The sequence below is a fragment of the Vombatus ursinus genome, unplaced genomic scaffold (assembly GCF_900497805.2).
Source record: "Vombatus ursinus unplaced genomic scaffold, bare-nosed wombat genome assembly UNPS02000580.1, whole genome shotgun sequence".
Taxonomy (NCBI): Eukaryota; Metazoa; Chordata; class Mammalia; order Diprotodontia; family Vombatidae; genus Vombatus; species Vombatus ursinus.
Window position 1 is genome coordinate 31,123,461 of NW_020940358.1, and position 24,126 is coordinate 31,147,586.

General features: G+C 42.2%; 1 protein-coding gene across 3 annotated transcripts in view; it reads right to left on the reverse strand.

Annotated features, from left to right (window-relative positions):
• Positions 1-236: 236 nt before the first annotated feature.
• The window catches only part of LOC114034520 (L-gulonolactone oxidase), a 53,437-nt gene continuing 29,547 nt past the window's right edge, over positions 237-24,126 (reverse strand). The window contains exons 7-12 of one of the 3 annotated variants that reach the window (XM_027850263.1): positions 22,622-22,729; positions 20,878-20,954; positions 15,581-15,703; positions 11,605-11,769; positions 2,514-2,604; positions 237-408 (exon numbers count right to left, since the gene is read on the reverse strand). In XM_027850263.1, coding sequence (XP_027706064.1) covers positions 280-408; positions 2,514-2,604; positions 11,605-11,769; positions 15,581-15,703; positions 20,878-20,954; positions 22,622-22,729 — 693 coding nt within the window. In that variant the 3' untranslated portion in view covers positions 237-279. Of the gene's footprint in view, positions 409-2,513; positions 2,605-11,604; positions 11,770-15,553; positions 15,704-20,877; positions 20,955-22,621; positions 22,730-24,126 lie in introns of all 3 variants that reach the window. The other 2 variants (XM_027850253.1, XM_027850271.1) reach the window with 2 other exon arrangements.

Below are 24,126 nucleotides of genomic sequence, written 5' to 3' on the forward strand. Positions count from 1 at the left end.
TTCTATTCAATAAAAGGAAAAACTTCCTAACAATTAGAATTGTCCAGAAATGGATGGGCAGCCTCTGTACCCATCCCTGGAGGTTGTCAGGTAGAAGATGGATAGAGTTGCAGGTTTTTGGAGATGCTATAGAAGGGAACTGATAACATCTGAAATTCTGTGAATCTGAGATTTGGTCTAATACTGTGCTATACCAGGGGGAGTAGGAGACGGTAGGAGTGGAAAGTTGGGATATCTTAGAGCAAGCAGCCAGATTTATTTCACATATTCTCTCTTTTCTTAATAAAACACTTTCTCCAAGTATGCATTCAGGAACATTCCAGTGGGGTCCAATTTTTCCCGGATAGCACAGAATTTCTGAAACGATGGATACATCTCCTCGAAGTCTTTCCGGGTGCAGGTGTGTGCCTAGACAGGGAAGGAGAGCCAAAAAGACATTAGCAGGGGATAGAGTTGTAGCAGTCATACACATCTACTTGCTTACACATTTGCACACAGAATGTATTAGGTCTCACCAAATAATACTTGACTAATAGTGTAATGTAAATATATAGCAGTAGCTTGCAAACATTTTATGAGACTCATAACAACCCCATTGTTGTGTAAGGAAAAGTAGGAACCAATCATTGTGAGACATCTAGATGGACTAATAATATAAAAATCTCCCAACTACCCAATGACCTAATATTAGAAAGTCCTCAATCCCTATTGAAAGAAAATAAAATATAATAAACTATGAAAGGACCTGATGAAGCTCCCATCCACTTTGTAACAAGTATTTATTGTCCTAGGATAAGAAATCTGTAGTTTTGTCTAAAAGGACTTCTTTTACAATTGTAAAAGTATTTGGTCACTTCTTGTCTTCTGCCCATGAACAGGGGATATTTTCTTATAATAAATCTTCCAATTGCATTCCAGATACTCCCCACTTTCTATTTTGATTGCTCGCTCTTTTTTCCTACCCTCCTTCTCCCATGAAATGCTTTCCTTATCTATACTAAATTGCCACACAAGGCAACTGATGGGCTACGTACCCTAACGTGAGTCTGAACATTGTACACAGTAACAGCCACACTGTGCAATGACTGACTTTGATAGATTTAGTTCTTCTCAGCAACGCAGTGATCTAAGACAATTCCAAAAGACTCATGATGGAAAATGCTATTCACATCCAGAGAAAGAACTACGGAGTCTGAATACAGAACGAAGCAGACTATTTTCACTTTTTTTGGTTTTTGTTTTTTCTTTCTCGTGGTTTTCCCCTTTTGTTCTGATTCTTCTTTCACAATATGACTAATGTGGAAATATGTTTAACATGATTGTGTATGGATAGCCTATATCAGATTGCTTGCCGTCTTGGGGAAGGGGGAGGGAAGGGAGAGAGTGAGAAAAATTTGGAATTCAAAATTTTACAAAAATGGGTGTTGAAAACTATCTTGACATGTAATTGGAAAAAAAATACTATTAAAGTGAGTCTGAAAGGTCATAAAAACTAAATCCATACCCTAGGAAGCTGAGGTTGCTATCATCAAGCCAGCGGTCTTCCTGAGCATGTGAACAAATGTCTTTTCTTTTGGTTTGGCCTCCTATCTTTGACTCATCAGACCCTACCCCCCAACACTGGTGGGTACACCTCTCCCAAGAAGTCCTGTTCCTCCTGTTTGAGGGAATTCCCCAACAAGAGGTGAAAGCAAGAACAACAGAAGAAGCAGGAGTAGGTCAAACATGGGGCGAGGAGGTTCAGAATCTGTGATCTCATTGGTGTGGGAGAACTCCTGCTTGGGAAACTCTGCCCATAGAGTCTTGGGAGAATTGCTTGGGGGCATTGAGAGCTCAGGTGCTTTTCACCATAAATGTCATAGGACTTGAACCCAGATCCTACTGACCTACTTCTATCCATTAAGCAGCACTGCCTCTTCTTAACTGACATTTACATAATGATTTAAAGTTTGGAAAGCAGGTTGACAGATGATCTCATTCAAGCCTCACAACAGTCCTACCTAAGTAGGCACTGGTAGATATTATTATTCCCATTTTCCAGATGAGAAGACTGAGGTGATGAGAAGTTAAGTAACATGTCCAGAGTCACTGAGCTAGTAGGTATCTGAGGCAGGATTTGAAGCCAAGTCTTCCTAACCCCATGTCCAATATTCTACTTACCTCCAAAGAGGAGGGCTTCTTAGGGCATAAAACAAAAATGAAGCCTTAAATCATGCATTAAAGGTTTCTTATCATCCCTCTCTTGGTGCTTGTGGGTCACATGGATAAGAGAAATTGGGTCCTAAAAACAAATAGATTCTTCTGCCTTTTGCCATATTCTGCTATTCTAGATGTACTGTTTTGGGTTTTGTTGTTGTCGGATAGAGGTCAAAGGGACATCTGTTCTCCTTAAACTCAGTTAACATTTTTTAGTTGCTTTTCATTTAAGCAAAACCACATTTTGCTTGGGGCCAGAAAGTTTCCCAGGAAGTGCTTTCAGACCCTGAGCTGCTCAGTCAGCACGGTGTCCATACCTTGGCCCAGTGGGGCCTTCCTCCAACCTTCTTCATGATGCGCTCATAGGCCAGCCAATAGTCTAGGCGTGGGACATCCTTTCCATAGGGCCTACAAAACACATTGAGGTCAGTGAGCACACACCCCAGCTCTTACTCTTGTTGGAATTCAGCAGAACCAGGAGAATGAATATTTTTTGAAAATCCTCTTGTCCCACACCAAGAGGAACTATTTAGGATGTGGTTACAGAAAAATGCTTTCCAAATCATGAGCCATTAGAGACCTAGTTTAAAAAAAATTCTAGAGATCTTCACTCTTGCTGATGTACTATGAGCTTCAATTTCCTGGAGTTATAATCTATATCCTGTAAAATATACATTCTCAAGATGTTAAAGGATTAGGGCATTACTCTTTTATGAAGGCCTGCTTTTGTGCACCAGATTAAGTGGACTTTAGTAGTTTAACGCTGTTGACACAACTCTAGCCCTAGGGCAGAATTTGTGGGCTGAGTTCCTGATAACTATCCCTTAGCTAGCACATTATTGTTGTGCTGACCTCTTCATCTTCTCACCTACCACCTACTCTCTGATGCAAGCTTCTTTGTCTTATCCAGCCCTTTCCTCCAATTACACAGCCTTTCATCAATCTTCTGATAGTATCAGCATTTTATAATTAATCCAGCTGATTTTGTGTTAAATAGTTGTGAATCAACGAACCAACTACCACTTACTAAGCTCATATTTTGTGCGATCTCCAGGACTAATCCCTGGAGATACAAAGACAAAAACAAAAACAGTCCCTGAGCTCAAGAAACTTAAATTCTAATTGGAAAGACGACAGGTACACACAAGGAGGTGATCTTTGAGAGTTCACTTTAAGAGAAAAAGCAGTTGATGAGTTGTCCAATTTGACAGTTCATTAATGTGGGGACTTAAGTCTGACTCAAGGTTCTAAACTATGTCTGGCTTGGAGTTTTAGTTTGAGATGGTACTTGCTCATTTACAGGCTGTGGAACTTTGGAATAAATGGCAAATACAATTGGCTTCAGTGATTTCCGTATGGAGGATTTAAGAACTGGGGAGCTAAAGGTTTGTAACTAGAGGAAAAAGAGAACTAAAGGTTCTCTATGCCTGGAGAAACATGGATACCAGAACTGTTCTGTGATTATGGGAAAGGCATAGTTCATATGATTATAGAATCATCTATAGAATATATATTTATATTTAGTAATCAAATTCTTATCCTCTGGTTATAGACAGAGGATAAGAATTTGATTACTAAATATAAACTGAAGCATGACCTTTTGTTGAGAGAATACTGCTGTTGAACCAAGAAAGGTAACAGAAAAGGGACAGAAGGGAAAGAATTTGCAGAATTATGTTTCAGAATTATATAAAATTTCAGTTACATAAAAAAAACACACCATAACTCCCTCTCCACTGTCACTCGTTGCCACGCACATAGGTTGGCCAATGAGAAACTACTACTATTGCCTATTGCTGAGAAGAAATGGAGAAAATATACTCTCTCCTCTATTATGACTTACTGATGATAAGGAGAAATAGGGAGAATATATTCTGCTTTCTATTATGATTTGCTGCTGAGAAAAGAGGAGAAAAAAGAAGAGAAGAAAAGAAAAGAAGAAAAGAAAACGAGAAGAGACAGAAAATATATTCCTGCATTGTTATGTGTTGTTGCTGAGAGGCAGAGGAGAATAGAGAACACAGAAGATACTTCTCTACATTGCCATCTGTTATGGAGAAGAATCCTGCAAAGGAGTAGGCTTGGAGAAACTTTTGCTAACTTTGGAGTAAAGGTCATGGCTTATTTCCTAAAAAAGAAGTGTGCTTCCTCAGCTGAAGGCATCAGCTATATCTAAAACTATAAGGGATAGATACTATAGCCGCTGTTAAGGAGAAAGCCCAATTGAGCAGAGTAACAGCATGGAAGCACAACATTAAAAAAGCAACCTATCGGATTAACTGGTCTTGCTGAGATAATGGAAACCTTCTCCAGTAAGGTGTTTAAGCACAATGTATACCATCTCAGTTTAGGAATGGAGGCATCCATTTTTTGTGTTTCAACTCCAGGGTAGGATCCCTGCCTGCCACAGTATGCAGGCCAGGGTTGGGTGAAGCAGACAAGTTTTAGGGCACCCTTTCTAGCTCCTTCCTAATGCCAGGAAGTGAGTGGTACAGTCCTTCAAAAAGGCTGCTCAGATGCCCAGGGGATTGCCGAATCCCACTACATCTTCAGTCCAGTGAGAAGATGATCCTATGGCCTGGATTGCCTGTATGCAGGGTTGTGACTGTAGTTCCCAGTGTATCTGCACCTGCTGCTTCATCACTTGCCTTTTGCCACAGGACACTGAAGTAGATAAAAATGCTACAATAGTATGGGTGATGTCTTGATTCACACATAAATTGGATTTAAGTGAGGCAAGGTTGCTCAAAGTCACCAGTCTCACTCTCTCTTCCACAATCATCAAAGCCCAGTGGCAAGACAAAAGTCAGGATGACGGGTGATGACCAGGGATGTAGTGGATGACCTTGGCATCTTTGATGTCTAACCAAGCCCTAAGTGCTCCACAGCGCCCACTTCAGCCAATTTCATAGCCGTTGGAACAACTTGTTATCATCTACCCATTCTGCCAGGGGATACCTTCTTGGGGCAGACACCCTCCTAACTCACTGATGAATTTAAAGACTCCTAGGTTACCCTCGACCTGGTTTAGCTTGTCTGCCAAAACAGTTTACCAGGGTGCAGCCACCGCACATGCTACAGCTACTTGGAGCTACGGGTCAGAGCTGGGTGAATCAGGTGGACACCACAGGTAGAAAGCAGCCATAGGTGCTAGTCTTCCCTGAACACACCGTACACCCCGATATGGGCTAGCAGGTAACGGCTCAGGAAAAGTTTCTTGAAGCAGGTGGCAATTGAGCTGAGTCTTGAGGGGATTGTAAGAGGCAGAAAGAAGTAAAAAGAGATCACATTCCAGGAGAGGGAGAGAGCAAGAGCCCAGGCAGGTGCAGAAACAAGCACAGTGCGTGCGAGAGAGTAACTGGGCTGGTGAAGTTGGAGCCAAGGTTTGGAGGAGGGGAATAAAGTGTGAGAAGACTGAAAATGTAGGAGGGGGCTAAGTTGTGAAGAAAACAAAATGTCAGCAGGAAGAGTTTATGTTTGAACCTAGGAGTAATAGGGAAACACTGAAGCTGGGGGATTGGTAACATGATCAGACCCAAGCTTTAGAAAAATCACTTTAGCAGCTGCTTGGAAGATAGATTGGAGCAGAAAGAGGTTAGGGGCACGGAGAACAAAGGCATATTTCCTGGCACATGGGAACAAAAGCTCCCTGGAGCTTAACACAGTTCTTGGCACAAAGTGGGTCCTTAATAAATGCTTATTGACGTGACTTGGAGATACTGATTATAGATGGCCTTCTCAAGGAGCTTAGTCATGCAGAGAGGTACAGGATGTTAGCAGGGATGGATAAGTCATGTGAAGGTTTGTTTTTCTTTTTTTTTTTTTTTGAGGATGGAGAAGACACATACACGTTTATAGGCACTGGAGAAGAAGCCAGGAGGGAGTGATTGAAGATTAATGAGAGTGGCGAGCATAGAGGGACAGTGAGCTGGAGAAGATCAGATGGAGTGGGATCACTTATGCATGTCGAGGGGCTAGTTTGGCAAGGAGAAGAGCCCTCATGTAAAAGAAGGGTGATGGAGGAATAGTGGCGGAAGGTATCTGAGTAATATGAGATGAGGAGGAGGGGAGATGAGGGAGTTCTCAGAGAATGGCCTCAACTTCTTTAGTGAAGTGCAAGGCAGGGGACCCTCAGCTGAGGGGCAGAGGGGGAACCATGGCCATTTGGAGGAGAGATGAACAGGGCTGGAAAATCTGCTCTGGCTTGGCATGGTGAGCTAATTAGGGAGGTGTAAAAGGATTGCCTTGTCACAGTGAGTGCCTGATTCAGATTATGTAACATAAATTCACAATGGATCCAATGAGCATCATTTCATAATTTTTCCAACTTCATTCAGGAGTGCCTAAGTAGGAGCAAAGACAACGATGGTGGGAAAGATGTTGTGAGGGTAAAAACAACAAAATTTGGCAGCCAAATGGATATATGTGGTGAAGAAGAAGAGAGAGGAGCCTTGTACAACTAGTAGTATTTGCATATGGGATAGAGTAAACCATGCCCAGGAGCAAGTATATACTAAACATACCTTCATAGCTCCTTATTTTATTTTATTTTATTTTATTTTATTTTTAGTAAAGGGGAGATGGAGAAGGGGGACTGGTAGCAAGGGAAGGAGCTCATCTGGGATGTGACTGTGGAGAAGAAAGTTGTTATGCTATTTTAACTCATTCATCTTGCTAAGTGATAAGCTCTTTTGTTTCTATGCTTCTATCAAATGAGATAAAATGTGTAAAATACTTGGAAAACTTTAGTGCTATATAAATACTAGCTATTGTGAGGCAGCTAGGTAGTGCACTGTATAGAGTGCTGGGCTTGGAGTCAGGAAGACTTGAGTTCAAATCTCATCTTAGCTACTTATTAGCTGTGCCCCCCCCCAGGCAAGTCACTTAACTGCTGTCTGCCTCAGTTTCCTCATCTGTAAAATGGGGATCACAATAGTCCCTACTTCCCAGGGTTGTTATGATAAATTGGAGATAATATTTGTAAAGCACTAAGCATAGTGCCAGGCACTGAATAAATGCACTATTTCTTTCCCCTTCTAAAGAACTGCATGTATTTTCAGTGTCCTCTAAATTAAACACCCTAGGGAAAAGTCCCAGTCATCCAGCGCCGCTTAAGGTTCTGTGATGTGTGTATCTGGAAGTATTTAAACAACAGGCTATCTGAAGGGTCTCCCCATTGCTTCCGTGTGAATACTAAACACTCCTAAGTCCATTGCTATAACTCCGGGCACTGTACTACAGACAAAAGTAACAGATCAACAACTTTGCTATCTCAGATACGGTGCCTCCAAACAGTGGCCAGTCTCTCATTTATACCGAGAACAAAAGTCATAGGACAGGCTAGAGAGATGCTGTCTATACTCGGCAACATTGTTTTCATTTCCTCTCTTCTTTCCTCTGACCTTGCCATTTGGACTTCTGCGAGAGAAGAGAGATGGGAGAGGCTGGGCTGAGCAAAGACAATATGGAAGGGTACACCTTTCTGCACTACTGCCCAGGGACAAACAACCATGACTTTCATGTATCTGCAGGGGCCATGAGGAAGGAGGCAACCAGAGGGAAAACCAGGACCACAAGGAGAACTTCAGATTCTGGAGCAGAGATGGTGACTGGGTGCCTCCAGGAGGAAAGAGGTCCAGCAGTGTGGAGAATGACAGACATTATGGATTTTCATTTCTCAGGCGCTTTCCCTTTTTAATCTGGGATCCTGAGATGGGGAGGGGAAACTTCTCACTATTGTCCCCCTTTTTTTTTTGATCCACCACCATAAGATGGGGAACAAATGTTCTTCTACTGTTTATAAATTATGTGTGTTTAGTCCACATCAAAAGACAGGGAGGGAAAGGGGAGGACCGGATGAGGGAGATGGTTGGAGACAACTGTCTCCATATGGGAGTTTGGGATCTAGTTTCCTTTCCAAGTATTTTTATGCATATGAATGCAACACGCTAAATCTCTTAAATTTATAAATGCATTGCAATGTAAATGAAGAGAGTGGAATGCACTGTAGGATGGGGCCTCAGAGCTAGTTATAGACAACAGATTCCATATTTTTATATGTTAAGCAATACTCTGTTTCCTTTCGTAAATTAAATTGGAATATGGCCAACAAAGCTGCTTCTACAATGCAACGTCAGGGGGAGGGAGCAGGATGGGCCCTTTCAGACAGGTGCCCCCTCATGGCCAGCTGGGATATTGCAACCTCTTTGGATAAGGCTATTCCTTTGGAACTGACAAAAGGCTTGTGGCTCAATTAGAGGGCCACCTGGTGGGCAATTCAGACATTGCACTCAACTAACGTCCCTTGCCAGGTAATTAGAAACACAAATTGTCTTCCAGGGCTTATGGAAGGCAGCACATGACCAAAAGGGCCTCATATTGGGGCTTGTGTTACACTATTATTCAGTGTTCATCTTCTTGGACATTTAATCCTTTCTCCTGCCTTGGCTTTAGAGACATCATACTCTCCTGGTTTTCCTACCTTTTTAACAATTTTTTTTATCTCATTTTTTTTTTTAATCTCCTCTATTCCCTAATGTGCGTGTTCTCCAAGAGTCTACTCTTTTCTTGCTTTTTTTTTTTTTTGGTGAGGCAATTGGGGTTAAGTGACTTGCCCAGGGTCACACAGCTAGTTAAGTGTCAAGTGTCTGAGGTCACATTTGAACTCAGGTCCTCCTGACTCCAAGGCTGGAGCTCTATGCACTGTGCCACCTAGCTGCCCCAGTCTGCTCTTTTCTTGCACTCCTCCCTTGGCAATCTCATTAATTTTCATAGTTTCAACTATTGCCTCTAGGTAGTATATTCTAAAACCTATTATCCATAGTCCTAACCTTCAGAGTTCTAGATCTGCATCTCAATGTCCTCCATGATCTCTCTTCCTGGCTGTCCCATAGACACCTCAAGCTCAACATCCCAATGGGATGTGGGATCTTCCATTTTAAACCTGTTCCTCTGACTTTAAAATTCCTGTCTATGGCACCACCAATCTTCCTGTCTTCCATGTTTGAAATCTTAGAGTTATTTCCTCTCTTTCATGTGCCAAATTCTGGGAATTTCACTTCCATACCTTCTCTTGAAACTAGGGCCTTTCTATTTCCATTTTCACCATCTTATTATAGGTGAGCTCTCCTTACTTTCTTCTTGGACTTCTGCAGGCCTTCTCATCTCTACTCTCTCTGCCTTCCAATCCATCCTTCACAGGTCTGCCAGAAAAATATAGTACTGAACAATTCACTCCTATGCTTGAATGGCTTCCTATCTCCTACTGAGCAAAATTCACCTCTCTGGCATTCAAGGCCCTCCACAATTTGGCAATGCCCTATCTGGTTCTCCCTTCTGGGACCAAGGAGACAACCCTTCATATATTTGGAAGTAGCTATTATGTATTCCTTATATGCTTTAAGTGTGAAGAGATGGGAAGAAAAAGAAATTCCAAGAGGAGGCACTTGGGAAGGAGAGGAAGCCCTTGTGGTTTCCCAGCTGGGTGGTGTTTCATATGTAAGGGATGTATTAACTTGGCTATAAATGAATCAAGACCTATGAGCTCCTTTATATAGGGACCATGAGAATTGGCTTTATACTGAAAGTTCCTTTATGCCAAAAATGCAAAGGAGAAAAATGAGAAAAGGAAAACATTGGAAATCTACAATAATGCCCAAGAAGGAAATTGATTTTAATGATATATTCATTTTATATATGGTATGGAGGCCATAAGGAAAGGTTTGGATGGAGACAGAGAGAGAGAGAGAGAGAGAGAGAAAGAGAGAGAGAGAATATGGAAACCCAAATTTTTACCTTGCTGACCTGATAGAAAGAGAAAGAGACCCCCCATCAATGTTATCTTCAAGATTGAAATAATGGTGGGTTTAGGCAAGAGTTCATTTTTGGAGTAATAAGTAGTGAGAAGAATTTATGTCTCTCTCTCTCTGCTCCCCCCATCCCCTGTGCCTTTGAATTCCTAGCCTCCTTCAAAGCTGAATTCAATTGATCCAACCATTTTGGAAAACAATTTGGAACTATGCCCAAAGGGCTATAAAACTGTGCATACCCTTTGAACCAGCAATAACACCACTAGATCTATATTCCAATGAGATCATAAAAAAGGGGAAAGGGCCTACATGTAGAAAAAATATTTATAGCAGCTCTTTTTGTGGTGGCAAAGAATTGGAAATTGAGGGGATGCCCATCAATTGGGGAATGGCTGAACAAGTTGTAATATATAAATATAATGGAATACTATAAGAAAAGATGAGCAAGTGGATTTCAGAAAAAAACTGGAAGAACTTACATGAATGGATGCTGAGTGAAGTGAACAGAACCAGGAGAACATTGTACACAATAACAGCAATATTAGGTGTAATCAATTATGATTAACTTAGCTCTTCTCAGCAGTACAATATTCCAAGATAATTCCAAAAGACTCATGATAGAAAATGTTATCCACAGCCAGAGAAAGAACTATGGAGTCTGAATGCAGATTGAAGCATACTATTTTCACTTTTTTTCATGTTTTTTTTCTCCTTTTGTTCTGTTTCTTTTTTCAGAACATGACTAATGTGGAAATAGGTTTTACATGATTGCATATGTGTGATCTGTACCAGATTGTTTGCCATTTTGGGGAGGGGAAAAGGGCAGGAGAGAGGGAGAAAAATTAGAATTCAAAATCTTTCAAAAAATGAATTTTGAAAATTATCTTTGCATGTAATTTGAAAAAATAAAATATATTAATTTAAAAAAAGCTGAGTTCAAGCACTATGTCTTATGTGATGCCCTGATATTGTTTTGTATTTATTTTATTATTTATATACTCATTATATGTTATTTATATACTCATATGTATACAATTGTTTCTCTTTGGTAGAATGTAATCTTCCTGAGGGCAGGGATTGTTTTATTTTTGTCTTTGTATGACTAATCAAAGTTAGTGCTTAATAAATCCTTGTTGACACACATTAGCGTACTACTGACAGAGCCATGAAGTGGTCTAGCCATTCTGGAAATTATTTTGGCACTATACCCTAATTATGCACACTCTTTGAGCCAATGATGTCACTACTAGGCCTATACCCCAAAGGGTTCAAAGAAAGGGGAAAATTATTCATATATACAAAATAAGGGAATGCTTTACAGTGTGTCTACGATTTGGACCCTGACAGCTCCAGGGAGGTAGTGCATACAATCCAATGGTTTTACCGTAGGCAAAAATACGCCAAGAAGACCCATATTCCTTCATTGTCACAAAATCAGGGCTCCGTCTAAGGTTTGCTAGAAAAGTTAGACAGACTGGCAGCAGACTCGCTCGCTGGTTTCCTCAGTCATCCAGTTCAATAGATGGAGGACCCAGGTCTGGCCCTTCATCCCTACCAGCCTGCATTGGTGGGGGGAGTTTGCAAATGCACCACCCTGTACCTGTACATGATGATGTTCATGTAGCAACTGTCCTTCTGGAAACATGGACTGAGTAGGATGTCATCTCCCTTCACGAACCGCACTTCCACGGGGAAATGGGCCACCACCTTGGGATTCTTCTCCAGCATGGTTTTCAGGTCCAGCATGGCCTCCGCTGTGTTTTCACTGTACCCAGGCCCCAGGGAAATAAATAGAATGAGATCACAGGGTGTTAGTTTGACTCAAGGGTCTAGTGCGGGGGTGGGGCCTTGAGGCCACATGTGGCCTTTTGACTGAGTCCAAGTTTTACAGAACAAATCCTTTTATCAGGGGGATTTGTTCTGTGAAGTTTGGATTCAATCAAAGGGACACACCTGAGGACCTAGAGGGCCACATGTGGCTTTGAGGCCATAGTTTCCCCACCCGTGGTCTAGTGCTTCTGTCCATGGACCCTGAAACCTGACCCCCACCTCTTTTACATTGCTGCAGAGGTGACACTCTGACACCAGTACCATCTTCAGATAGGGAGTCTGTCTGAACACAAGGTAAGTAAATGGAGGGACTTAGAGAAAGGCAAGGTGAGCTGGGGGATACAGAACTGACTTTGATATGCTGTGTGACCCTGGGCAAGTCACTTAACCCTGTTTGCCTCAGTTTCCTCATCAGTAAAATAAGCTAGAAGAGGAAATGGTAAACCACTCCAGTATCTTTGACAAGAAAACCCCAAATGGGGTCATGAAAAATCAGACACGATGGAAACAATTGAATGATGTATTAGGCAATCAGTATGCCTGAATTCTCTTAACACCTGTTTGCAGTAAGCACTTAATTGATATTTGTTAAGTGATTGAGGACACTCTATAGCCTTGAAAATATATTTGTAGCCTTTAGAGATTTGCATAGTGTTTTCCTCAGAACAGTCCTGTGAGACAGGCAGATCAGATATTATTTTCCTTTTAGAGACAAGAAAATGGACTCAGCCAGAGGTTAAGTGATTTACCCAATGTCCCCCAACTAGCAGATTTCACTGGGGATCTGGAAAGGACCTCGGTGGCCACTCGTCCCATGACACCATTATTTGACAGATGAGGACACTTTGTCCCAGTGCAGTTAAGTGATCATACAAGTAGAGACTGTCCGTGGCAGGATTTGACCTTGGGCCCTCTCCTCTGACTCCAGAACCAATGCTTTGTCCACTATGCCACACTGCCTCCTTCTGTTCCAAGGAAGTGGATTTGGACCAAGGACTTGAAATCAGGTTTCCAGGACTCCTCATCTAGTGCACATTCCATGTGGCTGCAACATTTTTCTTTTTGTTGTTGTTATTCCTTATAGCATCATTGTTATAGGTCACTCCCAGTGAGGAAACTCCCTCCACCAGCCCTGATGTTCAACTGCTTGGCCATTTCTGTCTTACTTGCCTGAGGGCACTAAGTGACTTGCCCACCCAGTCAGGATGTGTCAGAGGCAGGATGGGAGAGAGAGCCCAAGTCATCCAGACCTTGGACAAGCAAGTCAACTTGCGAAGACTAAGTCGTAGACTTAGCTGATGTACATCAGCAAAATGCAGTTTCCACACTAAAAGTTTCTCACGTGGAGGAAATCACAGGTCTTGGGATCACAGATTGAGGGCTAGAATGGACCTGAGAGGCCTTCTCATTTTTACAGATGAGGGAACTGAGGCCAGAGAGGCTGTGTCACAGAGATGGTAAGACTCAGAGCCAGGCTTCTGACTCTCCGACTCCACATCTGGGTCCCTTTCCACTGTACCGTGTTGTTGTTCAGTCAAGTCTGACTCTTTGTGACCATGTGGACCCTATTGTCCGTGGAGTTCTCTTGGCAAGAATACTGGAGTGGTTTGCCATTTCCTTCTCCAGTGGATTAAGGTAAACAGGGGTTAAGTGACTTGCCTGGGGTCATACAGCTGGTAAGTGTCTGAGGCCAGATTTGAACTCAAATCCAGCACTTTATGCACTGAGCCATCTTGCTGCCCCATTGTACAAGCTGCCTCTCATTTAAAAAATAAATCCTTGTACTATATACCCCACAGGTACCAGCACAGAGGTGGTGCAATGATTAAGCAGAGTGATTAGCATATATACAATTACTATAGAACCACAAAATGCTATATAGAAGTGAGCTATTATTAATGATAAACATCAATATTAATATTAACAATAACCAAATTTTAAATGTCTGAATGCAAACTATCAGTTGCAAGAGAGATGATAGGGGCAACTTTGTGGCAATCTGGTTACTTTACTTGATGAAAGACAGAGGGAGGTAAAGGAAGGGTGAGGAAGTATTCCTGGTCTCCTCAGTCTATGACATTTGTCTCATCCAGCACTTAGCACAGTGCCTGGCACATAGTAGGCATTTAATAAATTCATTGATTGATCTACTGAGGTTCCAACTTGGTAGAACTTCAGTAGGGGCAGCTAGGTGGCACAGTGGATAGAGTGCTATGTTTGAAGTCAGGAAGACCTCAGTTCAAATCCAGCTTTAGATAAGTGCTAGCTGTGTGACCCTGGGCAAGTTACTTAACCTCTGTTTGTCTTGGTTTCTTTGTCTGTAAAATGAGGACAATATTCTCAGGATTATTGTGAGGATAAAATGAAATAATGTTTATAAAGCACTTAGCACAATGGCTAGCACATAGTAGGTGCTATATAAATGCTTATTCTTGCCTCCTCTCCACCCCCCATCCTTTATTGGAATCTAGCTGTGAAGATGCCTTTCTAGGATCCCAAATGTCACTGACATCACGAAAGTGGTGGGTTTCTGGATGCGTCAGCAAGGAATTTGTGTACAGAGAAAAGAAGTTAAGTTGAGAAGTCATCCTCCATCATCATACCATGCAGACTTTGTAGAGTCATCCTGTTTAGATCTATTTTTTAAACTCACTTTTTAATTTTTTTTTAGGCAATTGGGGTTAAGTGACTTGCCCAGGGTCACACAGCTAGTAAGTGTCAAGTGTTTGGTCTGAGGCTGGATTTGAACTCAGGTCCTCCTGACTTCAGGGCCAGTGCTCTATCTACTGTACCACCTAGCTGCCTCTAGAGTCATTCTCAATAAAGATTCTGACTACTGCATGGAGCCACCATCCCGGGAGCATCAGGCAGGGTCCTTCGCGTGCTGAACACCTGACAAGGCCTCATAGCCTGAGCGCAGTTAGGTGAGGTGAACTCTGCCCTTCCTTCCATACCCCTCAAACTGAACTATTCATCCAAAATCAGCTTGCCCTCCTCCCAGTGAGGCAGAAGGGGCCTGAGCAAGCTCCGGCAGCCTGAATCATTCGCACCTGCTGCTATAATTTCCCATGACCTGGATCCATCAGCCTTTCCAGCCACTCCCCCTTCCCCTTTGCTTTCTGTCCTTCTCTCTTACTGTTATTCCTAATGTAAGAGTAAAAAATGAGTGACCCATACTGCTTGTCAGTTGGATGTCAATTATAGTGGGGAAATAGAGAAGTCTGGATAAAGACTCTCAGCACCAGGAGTAAGACTGGGAACGGGGATGGGAAAATGGCAAAGCAATGATTTCTCCTGTGGACGATCACAAGCTTTTTGGGGTTACTCCACTATTGTAGCCAGCTCAAACGGGTGAGCAGGAAATGTAGTAAGTTAGGAGAGATTAGGAACCAAGTAAGAATCAAAGAAATAATTGAGAGATTTTTTTGCAAGTGAAAATCAGAAACTAAGAGGAAAGGAAGGAGAGAACCTTCTATGGGTATCACATTTATCACTTCTTGTTTCACCGCTGTGGTTTACCTGGATTTCCTCCAGTTCCCCTTCCGGCGGCTTATTGGTGTGTGAGAATATTTAACACAGTGAGGGAGCATTCCCACCCACTGCCATCCACCCCAGCGTCGATGCCTCAGCCCGGGGAAGCAAGCTTCCTGGTTTCTCAATTACACACAACAAGCCGTGTTACTTCTACTGAATGTACTAATCCTGAAGCGGCACCGTACATGGGGATGGCCCAGTCCTGGACGTACTGCTTGAAACGACACTCGTAGTTGAGAATCTTGTAGCTGATATCACTGCTCTCCACCTTGTTGGAGAATAGAAGCCAGAAGAAAAAGCGATTGATCCAGTGCACGAGGCGGGGCAGGAAGGTGCTGGGAAGAAACGCGGCATTATTGTCAGGAGGCATCACCCTGAGACTCATCCCTGACATCATATAGCACTTACATACCTTAATTCATTTGAGCCTCACTACCACAGTGAGGGAGGTGCTGTGGGCGATATGACCCCATTCTACAGATGAGGAGACAGGCTCAGAGGGGTTAAGAGATTTGCCCTTGATCACACAGCAGGTATGTCTCAGAGGTAAGACTCCAGCCCAGGTTTTCCCAACTCCCAAGTCTAGCATTCTATCCAATAAACCACACTGCCTTTCAAGATGAGGGAACTGGGAGACCCCACAGCAGCAAATTATCACCCTAAGTAAGGAGCCAGTAGAACCAGAGGGCATAGTCACACTCCATGATGGCAGAGGTGCCCCTCACATGCCTTCAAAATCTCCTGTCCTGTGATCTTCTCAAATTCATTGGGGGAACTCATCAAATTGATCAGCCCCCCTCTTATAATCTTTGGACCTCTTCTACTGTTTCTTCCCTAACTCTCACCTCCACATCATTAATTCACTGATACACAAAGAGGAAGAGCTTTGTTGTTGTTATTGTTGTGGAGTTGTGTCCAACTCTTAGTGACCCCATTTGGGGTTTTCTTGGCAAAGATACTGGAGTGATTCGTCACTTCCTTCTCTAGTTCATTTTACTGAGGAAAATTGAGGCAAAGAGGGTTAGGTGACTTGCCCAGGGTCACACAGCTAGAAAGTGTCAAGTGTTTGGTCTGAGGCTGGAACTCAGGTCCTCCTGACTTCAGGGCCAGTGCTCTATCCACCTGCTGTCTATAAAATATCAATTCATAGATTCAGCAAAGACTTTTTAGCGTCTATAATGAACTTAGCTCTGTGTAAGTTTCTATGGTGGACGAAAGCAGTAGATGGCATGGTCCTGATCCCCTGAGAGCTTACACACACACACACACACACACACACACACACACACACGTACATACACACGCACATGTACACACATTACACACATGTACACATGCACACACGTGCACACACGCACACACAAACACACATACACATACACAAACACCTACACTTTCCTTTCCCTCCCATATTCCTTCCCATAATAAACTAACATTTGGTTGTGAAGGTATCAGCAAACATGCAAGGGATGGAGGAGTCCAACACAATGTTGTAATTGCCGCACTACAAGCCTCTTTCTGGGTCTCACCACATTCTAGTTCTATTTCAATAACTCCAGGATCCTACTCACCTGTATAGTAGTAATGGAGAGATAGGACATGGGTGTGATAGATACAACAGAGGGAGAATCAAGAGGACTTGCTAACTAAAGATGGAGCAGCCTTTCATCATCTACAACTTGTACTTAGCCCGTGGGGTTATTGTTCAGGTGGAGAAAATTAATGGAGCCTCCAGTTTGCTCATTTATAAAACTGGGAATCCTTCCAGCTCTCAATCTGTTATCCTGAGCTAAGAGAAGGCAAGTCTTTAACCCACTTTGTGCTCAGCTACACTTTATTAAAGGAACTTGGACCCTTTTTTTGGGTAGTAAAAAACTGAAACCAAAGTTAAGTGCTGATCGATTAGGTAATCAGTAAATAAGTTATGGTACATGAATGTGATGGAACCTCACTGTGCTGTTAAAAGGGGAGAATATAAAGAATTCAGAGATGTAATCAATAATCAATAAACATTTATTAAGTACCTACTGTGTGTCAGTTACTGTGCTAAGTCTTGCTAAACAAGACTTATATGAACCAATAGTGAAATAAGCAGAATCAGGAAAAAAATATGCACAATGATTTAATGTAAATTGAAAGGATAAAACCTCCAAACCGAACATGTTGTGATTATTAAGACCGAGCTTGGCCCTAAAGAAGACATGAAAAAAAATGTCCCTTTCTTCCTTCTTTGCAGAAGTGGGGGACTATGGGTGTGGAATATTTCATATACTCTCAGACATAATTGATTTTTAGGTTGGTTTTGCTGAAAATGCTTTAAAAATAGATATTAACTTAACTAGTTAATATTATTAATTTTATTAATTACTGTTATATTATTAATTGCAATGAATAATTAGTATTCTGTTAACATTGTTAATTATGACCATAATTACTAATGTTGATGTTAATTTAAATAATTATGGGGAAAGGGATATATTTAGAAATAAAGGTGATTAAACAGTTAAAGATAACAGTAAAAAATGAGATGAAATAAAAATAAAGGGTCAGCACATTCCTATCTTATTTCAGGGGAAAAAAAGAGTTTTGTTCAGGTAGAATTAATTGATTGGATGGCAGACATAAAAAATCTGGACTAGCTCCTGAGCAGACTTAGAAAGGAGGGTGCCAAAGAAGGACTGCATTCAGCAGAAAGGCTGTAATAGAAAGGCTGCAACTTTGATTTAGGGCTTAATTTATTCCCTGGACATTAACTTCACTGACACAAACACATAAAGCTGTCATGCTGTTAGTAATGAAATTTGTGGCCATGAAGAAAGACTCTGATGTGGCATTTTCCATCCTTTTTTACAATCTATAATCTGGGTGCCCTGAATGACCTCCCTGTGAAATGGAGGTAACTTTTAAGTGCCAATAATTTGTCAGGGTAGGGAGCACAGTAGATTTTAGTTGCTGGTGGAAAGTAAGATGAAGGCTGCCAGCTCCATTTTCTCTCCCAGAAATTTTTGATTTTTGCTTAGGTTGGTTTTTAGGGCAGCCCCTCTGGGCTTCAAGTATTCACCAGAAATATGATGGGGCTGGACTGGGCCATCTCTACATTTCTTTCCTGCTCCAAATCTAGAAATGCACAAATAGAGTCCTGATTAGAGCAGGGCAGTTTCTGACCACCCAAAGACCCTCACAAAATCTTGGCTCTATGATAACTATGGGCCCAGTATGATCTCTTAGCTTGAAGACTGGATTCTGGCTAAAGGGTAGATGGTCAGTCATAGCTAGAAAGAAAAGATGAAGAAATGAGACCCCCTACAGCTGGGGCAGGATGTCTTGGGACAGGACAACTGTCCTAGAACAGACAACTAAGGCATTCAGCCTGGCTCGGGGGCCTGTGCTTAACCCTCCTGAAACTCCTTCCACTGAGACCAAGGACCAGCCAAAGACGCTGGTCACATGGGAAGGGCATGTTGATCAGCCCCAGGAGCTGATGCCCCAGGAGCAAGGCTAGATTTGGGGCTCCTCAGACAAGAGTCTCGTGCTCTGAAATTTAAAAAAAAAACCCAATACCTTGTTCTCTGAAGGTTTGTTTTATTTATTCTTTCCTCCCTTTAGTTAAGATTTGGGGGTCCATGTAAAGATTTCAGGGTATCTATGAACTAGAACAGGGAAAATACATCTTTCTTTTCAGTAACCTCTAGCTGAAATTTAGAATTTCTTTTGATTATGAATATTAAAAAAATTATTCTGAGAAGAGGTCCATTGACTTTCCCAGATGACCAAACATGGACAAAACCCCTGCTTTGGTTGCTGGTAAAGTCTTTTTTTTAAAACCCAATCTCAAATCTGTTTTCCAAAGAAATAAGAAAGTTGGGCCGCTAGGTGGCGCCATAGTGCACAAAGTACTGGGCTTGGAATCAGGGAGACTCATCTTCCTAAGTTCAAATCTGGCCTCAGACACTTAGCAGGTGATCCTGGGCAAGTCCCTTAACCCTGTTTGCCTTAATTTCCTTATCTGTAAAATGAGCTGGAGAAGGAAGTGGCAAATCACTCTGGTATCTCTATCAAGAAAACTCCAAATGCAAACATGAAGAGTCAAACACAACTGAAACAACTGAACTGTTAACAATAACAACAAAAAGTAGAGACAGTTCTCTCTCCTGCCCCAGTAAAGTTGGAGTTACAGGACCATAGATTTAGAGCCGGAAGGGACTTTAGAGTCCAACCGCCTCATTCTACAGATGAGGAAACTGAGTCCAAGAGATGCGATGACTTGCCTGGTGTGACACCGCTAGTATCTGAGGTGGGCTTTGAACCAAAGTCTTCCTGACACTAAATCCAGTACACATCTCCTTCCTGAGTTATCAGTCAGTAAAGACTGAGTAATACAAGGAGACAGAAAGGAAGCAAACCCCAAGTGGGGCAGAATCTGGGCAGAATCCAGCGTATTCTCTGTCAGCCTAGTATCTTTTTCTCCGTAATAACAGATAAAAACCGTGATAGGATTTTAGATCAAGAACTGCAAGACACCTTAGGTCAACCAAGCCAGCCCTCTCATTTTACAGATGGGGAGACTGAGGCCCAGAGGACTTAAATGACTGGCCCAAGGTCACATAAGCAGGGCCAGGATTTGAATATGGGTCCTATGACTCCAAGTTTAGGGTTCTTTTCACTACTCTGTATTTCCTTCAGGTAACTTGACTGTGGAATAGTGGTTACTGGTGTGCTAGATTTATGAATGAAGCAATGATATTAAGAGCTTACTAAGGACTGAAGTAGTGAGGTGGCTCAGTGGATGGAGCAATGGGCCTGGAATCAGGAAGACATGAGTTCAAATCTGGCCTCAGACACTTACTAGCTGTGTGGCCTTGGACAAGTCACTTAACTCTGTTTACCTGGGAGGCATTTAGGTGGTGCAATGGATACAGTACTGGGCCTGGAATCAGGAAGATCTGAGTTCAAATCTAGCCCCAAACACTCACTAGCTATATGACCCTAGGCAACTCACTTAACCTCTCTTTTCCTTAATCCACCAGAGAAGGAAATGGCAAACCATTCTAATATCTTTGCCAGGAAAACCCATGGACAATATTGTCCATGGGGTGTTAAATGCTGGGGATACTAATCCAAAAACAAAAAAAGACACATGCTTGAAAGAAGCTTATATTCCAACTGGGGAAAGAACACAGCTAGAAAGGTAGTGACCAGGGAGGGGCACTTTGGTCTTGAAAGTAAAGGTGGGGAAGCATATGGACACACCCCACCCCATCCTAGACCAGTGGCAGAGTAGATTTACTCATGGTTCATGGTTCTAGAACCAGAGACAGGGGATGGTCTGCGAATTGGGGAGGTCGGGAAGGAGAGTCTCTGGTGTGGGTGGTCAGGCAGTTGCCAAGGGGGGCTGTGCAGGAGATGGCCAGACAGGAGGAAGTAGGATGAAACAGAGCCGGGGGTTTGAGACCTTCTATTCCTGGCAGAAATGGCAAACTCTGCAAACCAGCAATGAGCTCAGTCCTACCTGACCCAGAGCAGGAACTCCAGAAGGTAGAATCCAACGGCATAGTCCCAGAACCAGTTGGCCGCCGAGGCGGGTGGCTAGGGGAGTAGAACGGTGGTCACAAAAGAGCAGAGGAAGGGAATCTACTGACCTGGGTGGCCCAGTATCCTAACAGAGAAGAGACTGTCCTTCTGCGAATCTTGCAAGGAGGGGAGGGAAGCTTTCTTATTGCTTAGATGGAGACCTGTCACTGCTCCCCAGGTCCAAGATGGCTGTGCTGTGGTGAATGTGCTGTGGTTCTTCAGAACATGGCAGAGGGCCTCTGGGGTGGGCTGCTTCATAACAAGGTTCTCTCTCTCCTTTTCTTTTCTATCTGTCATTTTTCTTTTACATTTGGAAGAAGGCCTGTACCTCTGCCGTGCAGGGTCCTCAGAGTGTCTGCTCCACCTCTCTGAAGATCACTTTTGCTTCTTTATGAATCCCAAATGCTCACCTTTACCTGAGACTCCCTAATGTCCTTTGAAGCAAATTCAAGCACTGATTCCTGTACTAGGAAGCTCCTTGAGGGTAAGGCACATTTCTTTTTTGCCTCTTTATCCCCAATACCTAACAGTGCTTGGCACACAGTAAGTGCTTAATAATTGCTTGTAGCTTGTTTGACTTCCTAATCCCCCTCCTCCTCCCCTCAGGTGCTAGTACTCCTCCCTCCAAAATTACATTTACTTTGGGCACCTAGGTGGCATAGTGTGTAGAGTGTACTAGGCCTGTAGTCAGGAAGCCCTGAGTTCAAATTCAGCCTCAGCCACTGACTAGCTTCATGACCCTGGGCAAGTCACTTAACCTCTACTTGCCTCAGCTTCCACATCTATAAAATGGGGATCATAATAGCACCTACCTCTCAAGGTTGTTGTAAAAGGATCAAATGATATAATAATTGGAAAGTGCTTGGCATAGAGTAAGTGCTATATAAATGTTAGCTATTGTTATTGTTGTTGTTATTATTAGAGAGAGAGAGAGAGTTAGGTGCTTTAGTGGATAGAGTGCTGGACTTGGAATGTTGAAGACCTGGGTTCAAGTCTAGCCTCAGACATTTAGCTGTATTGCCCTGGGCAAGTTACTTAATATCTCTCTACCTCAGTTTCTTCACCTGTAAAACAGGGATAATAGCACCTTTTCAAAGAGTTATTGAGAAGGTCAAGTGAGATAACACTTGTAAAGTGCTCTGCAAATGTTGAAATGCTACATAAATGCTATCTGTTTTTGTTATTGTTATTATAGATTTTGTATTTACTTGTCTGTATATATGTTGTTTTCCCTGAATAGACTACAAATTCATTTGAGGGCAGAGACTAATATTTCATTTCCCCCCTCTAGTCCTGGTTCCTGGCAAAGTGGTTGGCACATAGTAGGTGCTTAATAAATGCTTATTGAATGAATATCTATGTTCAGTAACAGGATTTTGAGGAAACTGGGACCTTTCAAGTTTAAGTGACTTGCCAAAAGTCATACAGGTCGTCAACATCACAGATGGGGTATGAGAGCACTTTCTCTGACTCCAGAGCCAATATTCTTTCCACTAAGCCATACTGATTTATCTACTAAGCCCACAGATAGACTGTGATCTGTGTTGATGGAGGCAGTTTTCTATACTAGGAATACCCCCACACCAATGAAATCACAGATCCTACATGTGTTTTCATATTTGTGCATCATCAAGTTCATAACAAAAGTTACTTCTTTTTGAAAAAATGAAGTATACAGGTACCTTGTTGGTGTGGTCTTGGTAGATGACACTGACATTGTCACTGTGGGGAAACCAAAGAAATCGGAAATATTCAGATTTCTTGAGATGGCTGTCTAAATTGTCCAGAACCTAGCAAGAGATGAAGGACAGAAAGGGAAAGGTATGGTTTAATATGGTGGCTTCTTTAATAGGATGCTGGAAATCACAAGGCTCCATCCGTACCCCAGTTTCTCCCTATTTGCAAAAAATAATCGTATGAGGATGGAGAAGATGATACAGTATAACCCTATTATAAACGTTATTATTATTTCAATTTTAATAGACTACCTGTTAACGATGGGCCCTACAAACTAATCTCCTGCATCAGTCAATTGATCAGCCAACAAGCATTGATTAAGCATTTACAGTGCCAGGCGCTGTGCTAATGCTAAGGATACAAAGAAAAAACACAAACAGTCCTTATCCTTAAGTTGTTTACATTCTAAACGGAGAAACACCATGTACATTAATGGAAATACAGAAAACACATGTAAAATTAGCACTGAGTCAACATACAGATAATGTGGAAAAGCATTGCTTAGAACATACGTGTACTTGAGTTCAAATCGGCCTCCGACGCTTACTAGCTTGGTGGCCTTGGGCAAATCACTTAGCCTCTGTCTGCCTCAGTTTCCTCAGCAGTAAAATGAAGATAATAATATCATCTACCTCCCAGAGTCATTGTGAGGATCACATGAAATAATATTTATAAAGTGTGCTTTGTAAATCTTAAATAATGATGTAAATCCTATGGTTGGATGATGATGATGAGGAGGAGGAGGAGGAGGAGGAGGGAGATGATGATGATGTATAACCCTATTTTATTTCAATACAGCATCAAGTACATGCCTGGGGTCTGTGCCATCCTTGTACAGTCCACTTCCACTCATAGATACTTCTTTGAAGTCCTTCTCTTGGGTTTTCCCTTGTTCCCCTTCACTTTATTCTAGCCTATGATGATCTCTCCTTTCTCTCACCCCTATTGCATTTAGAGGGCCACACAATTAGGTTGGAGTGAGAAGGAATCTTTGAGAAGGGAACTGAGAGGAAGCCCGTCAGTTGGGGAATGGCTAAACAAGTTTGTAGTATATGAATGCAGAGCTGTAACTAGGGTAGGGTGACTAGAACTTTGATCCAGGGCATTAAATTTAGTGGGCAATGTAACCATTTGTAGTCATTTGGCAGCAAAGAAACCACAAACCTCAGTACCTAGTTAGCAAGAGGAATTAGTAAAATAATAAGACCTAACATTTATATAGTGCTTTAAGGTTTATAAAGCCCTTTGCATATGTTATCTCATAGGATTATCCCCAAAATTCTGTGAGGTAGGTACTACTATTATTATTATTATTATCCCCATTGTATAGATGGAGAAATTAAGACTGGGACAGGTTTAAGTGACTAACCCATGGTCACAACTAGCAAGTGCCTGAGGCAGTATTTGAACTCTTCATAACTCCACATCTTACCTCTCCTCCTTCCCTGTG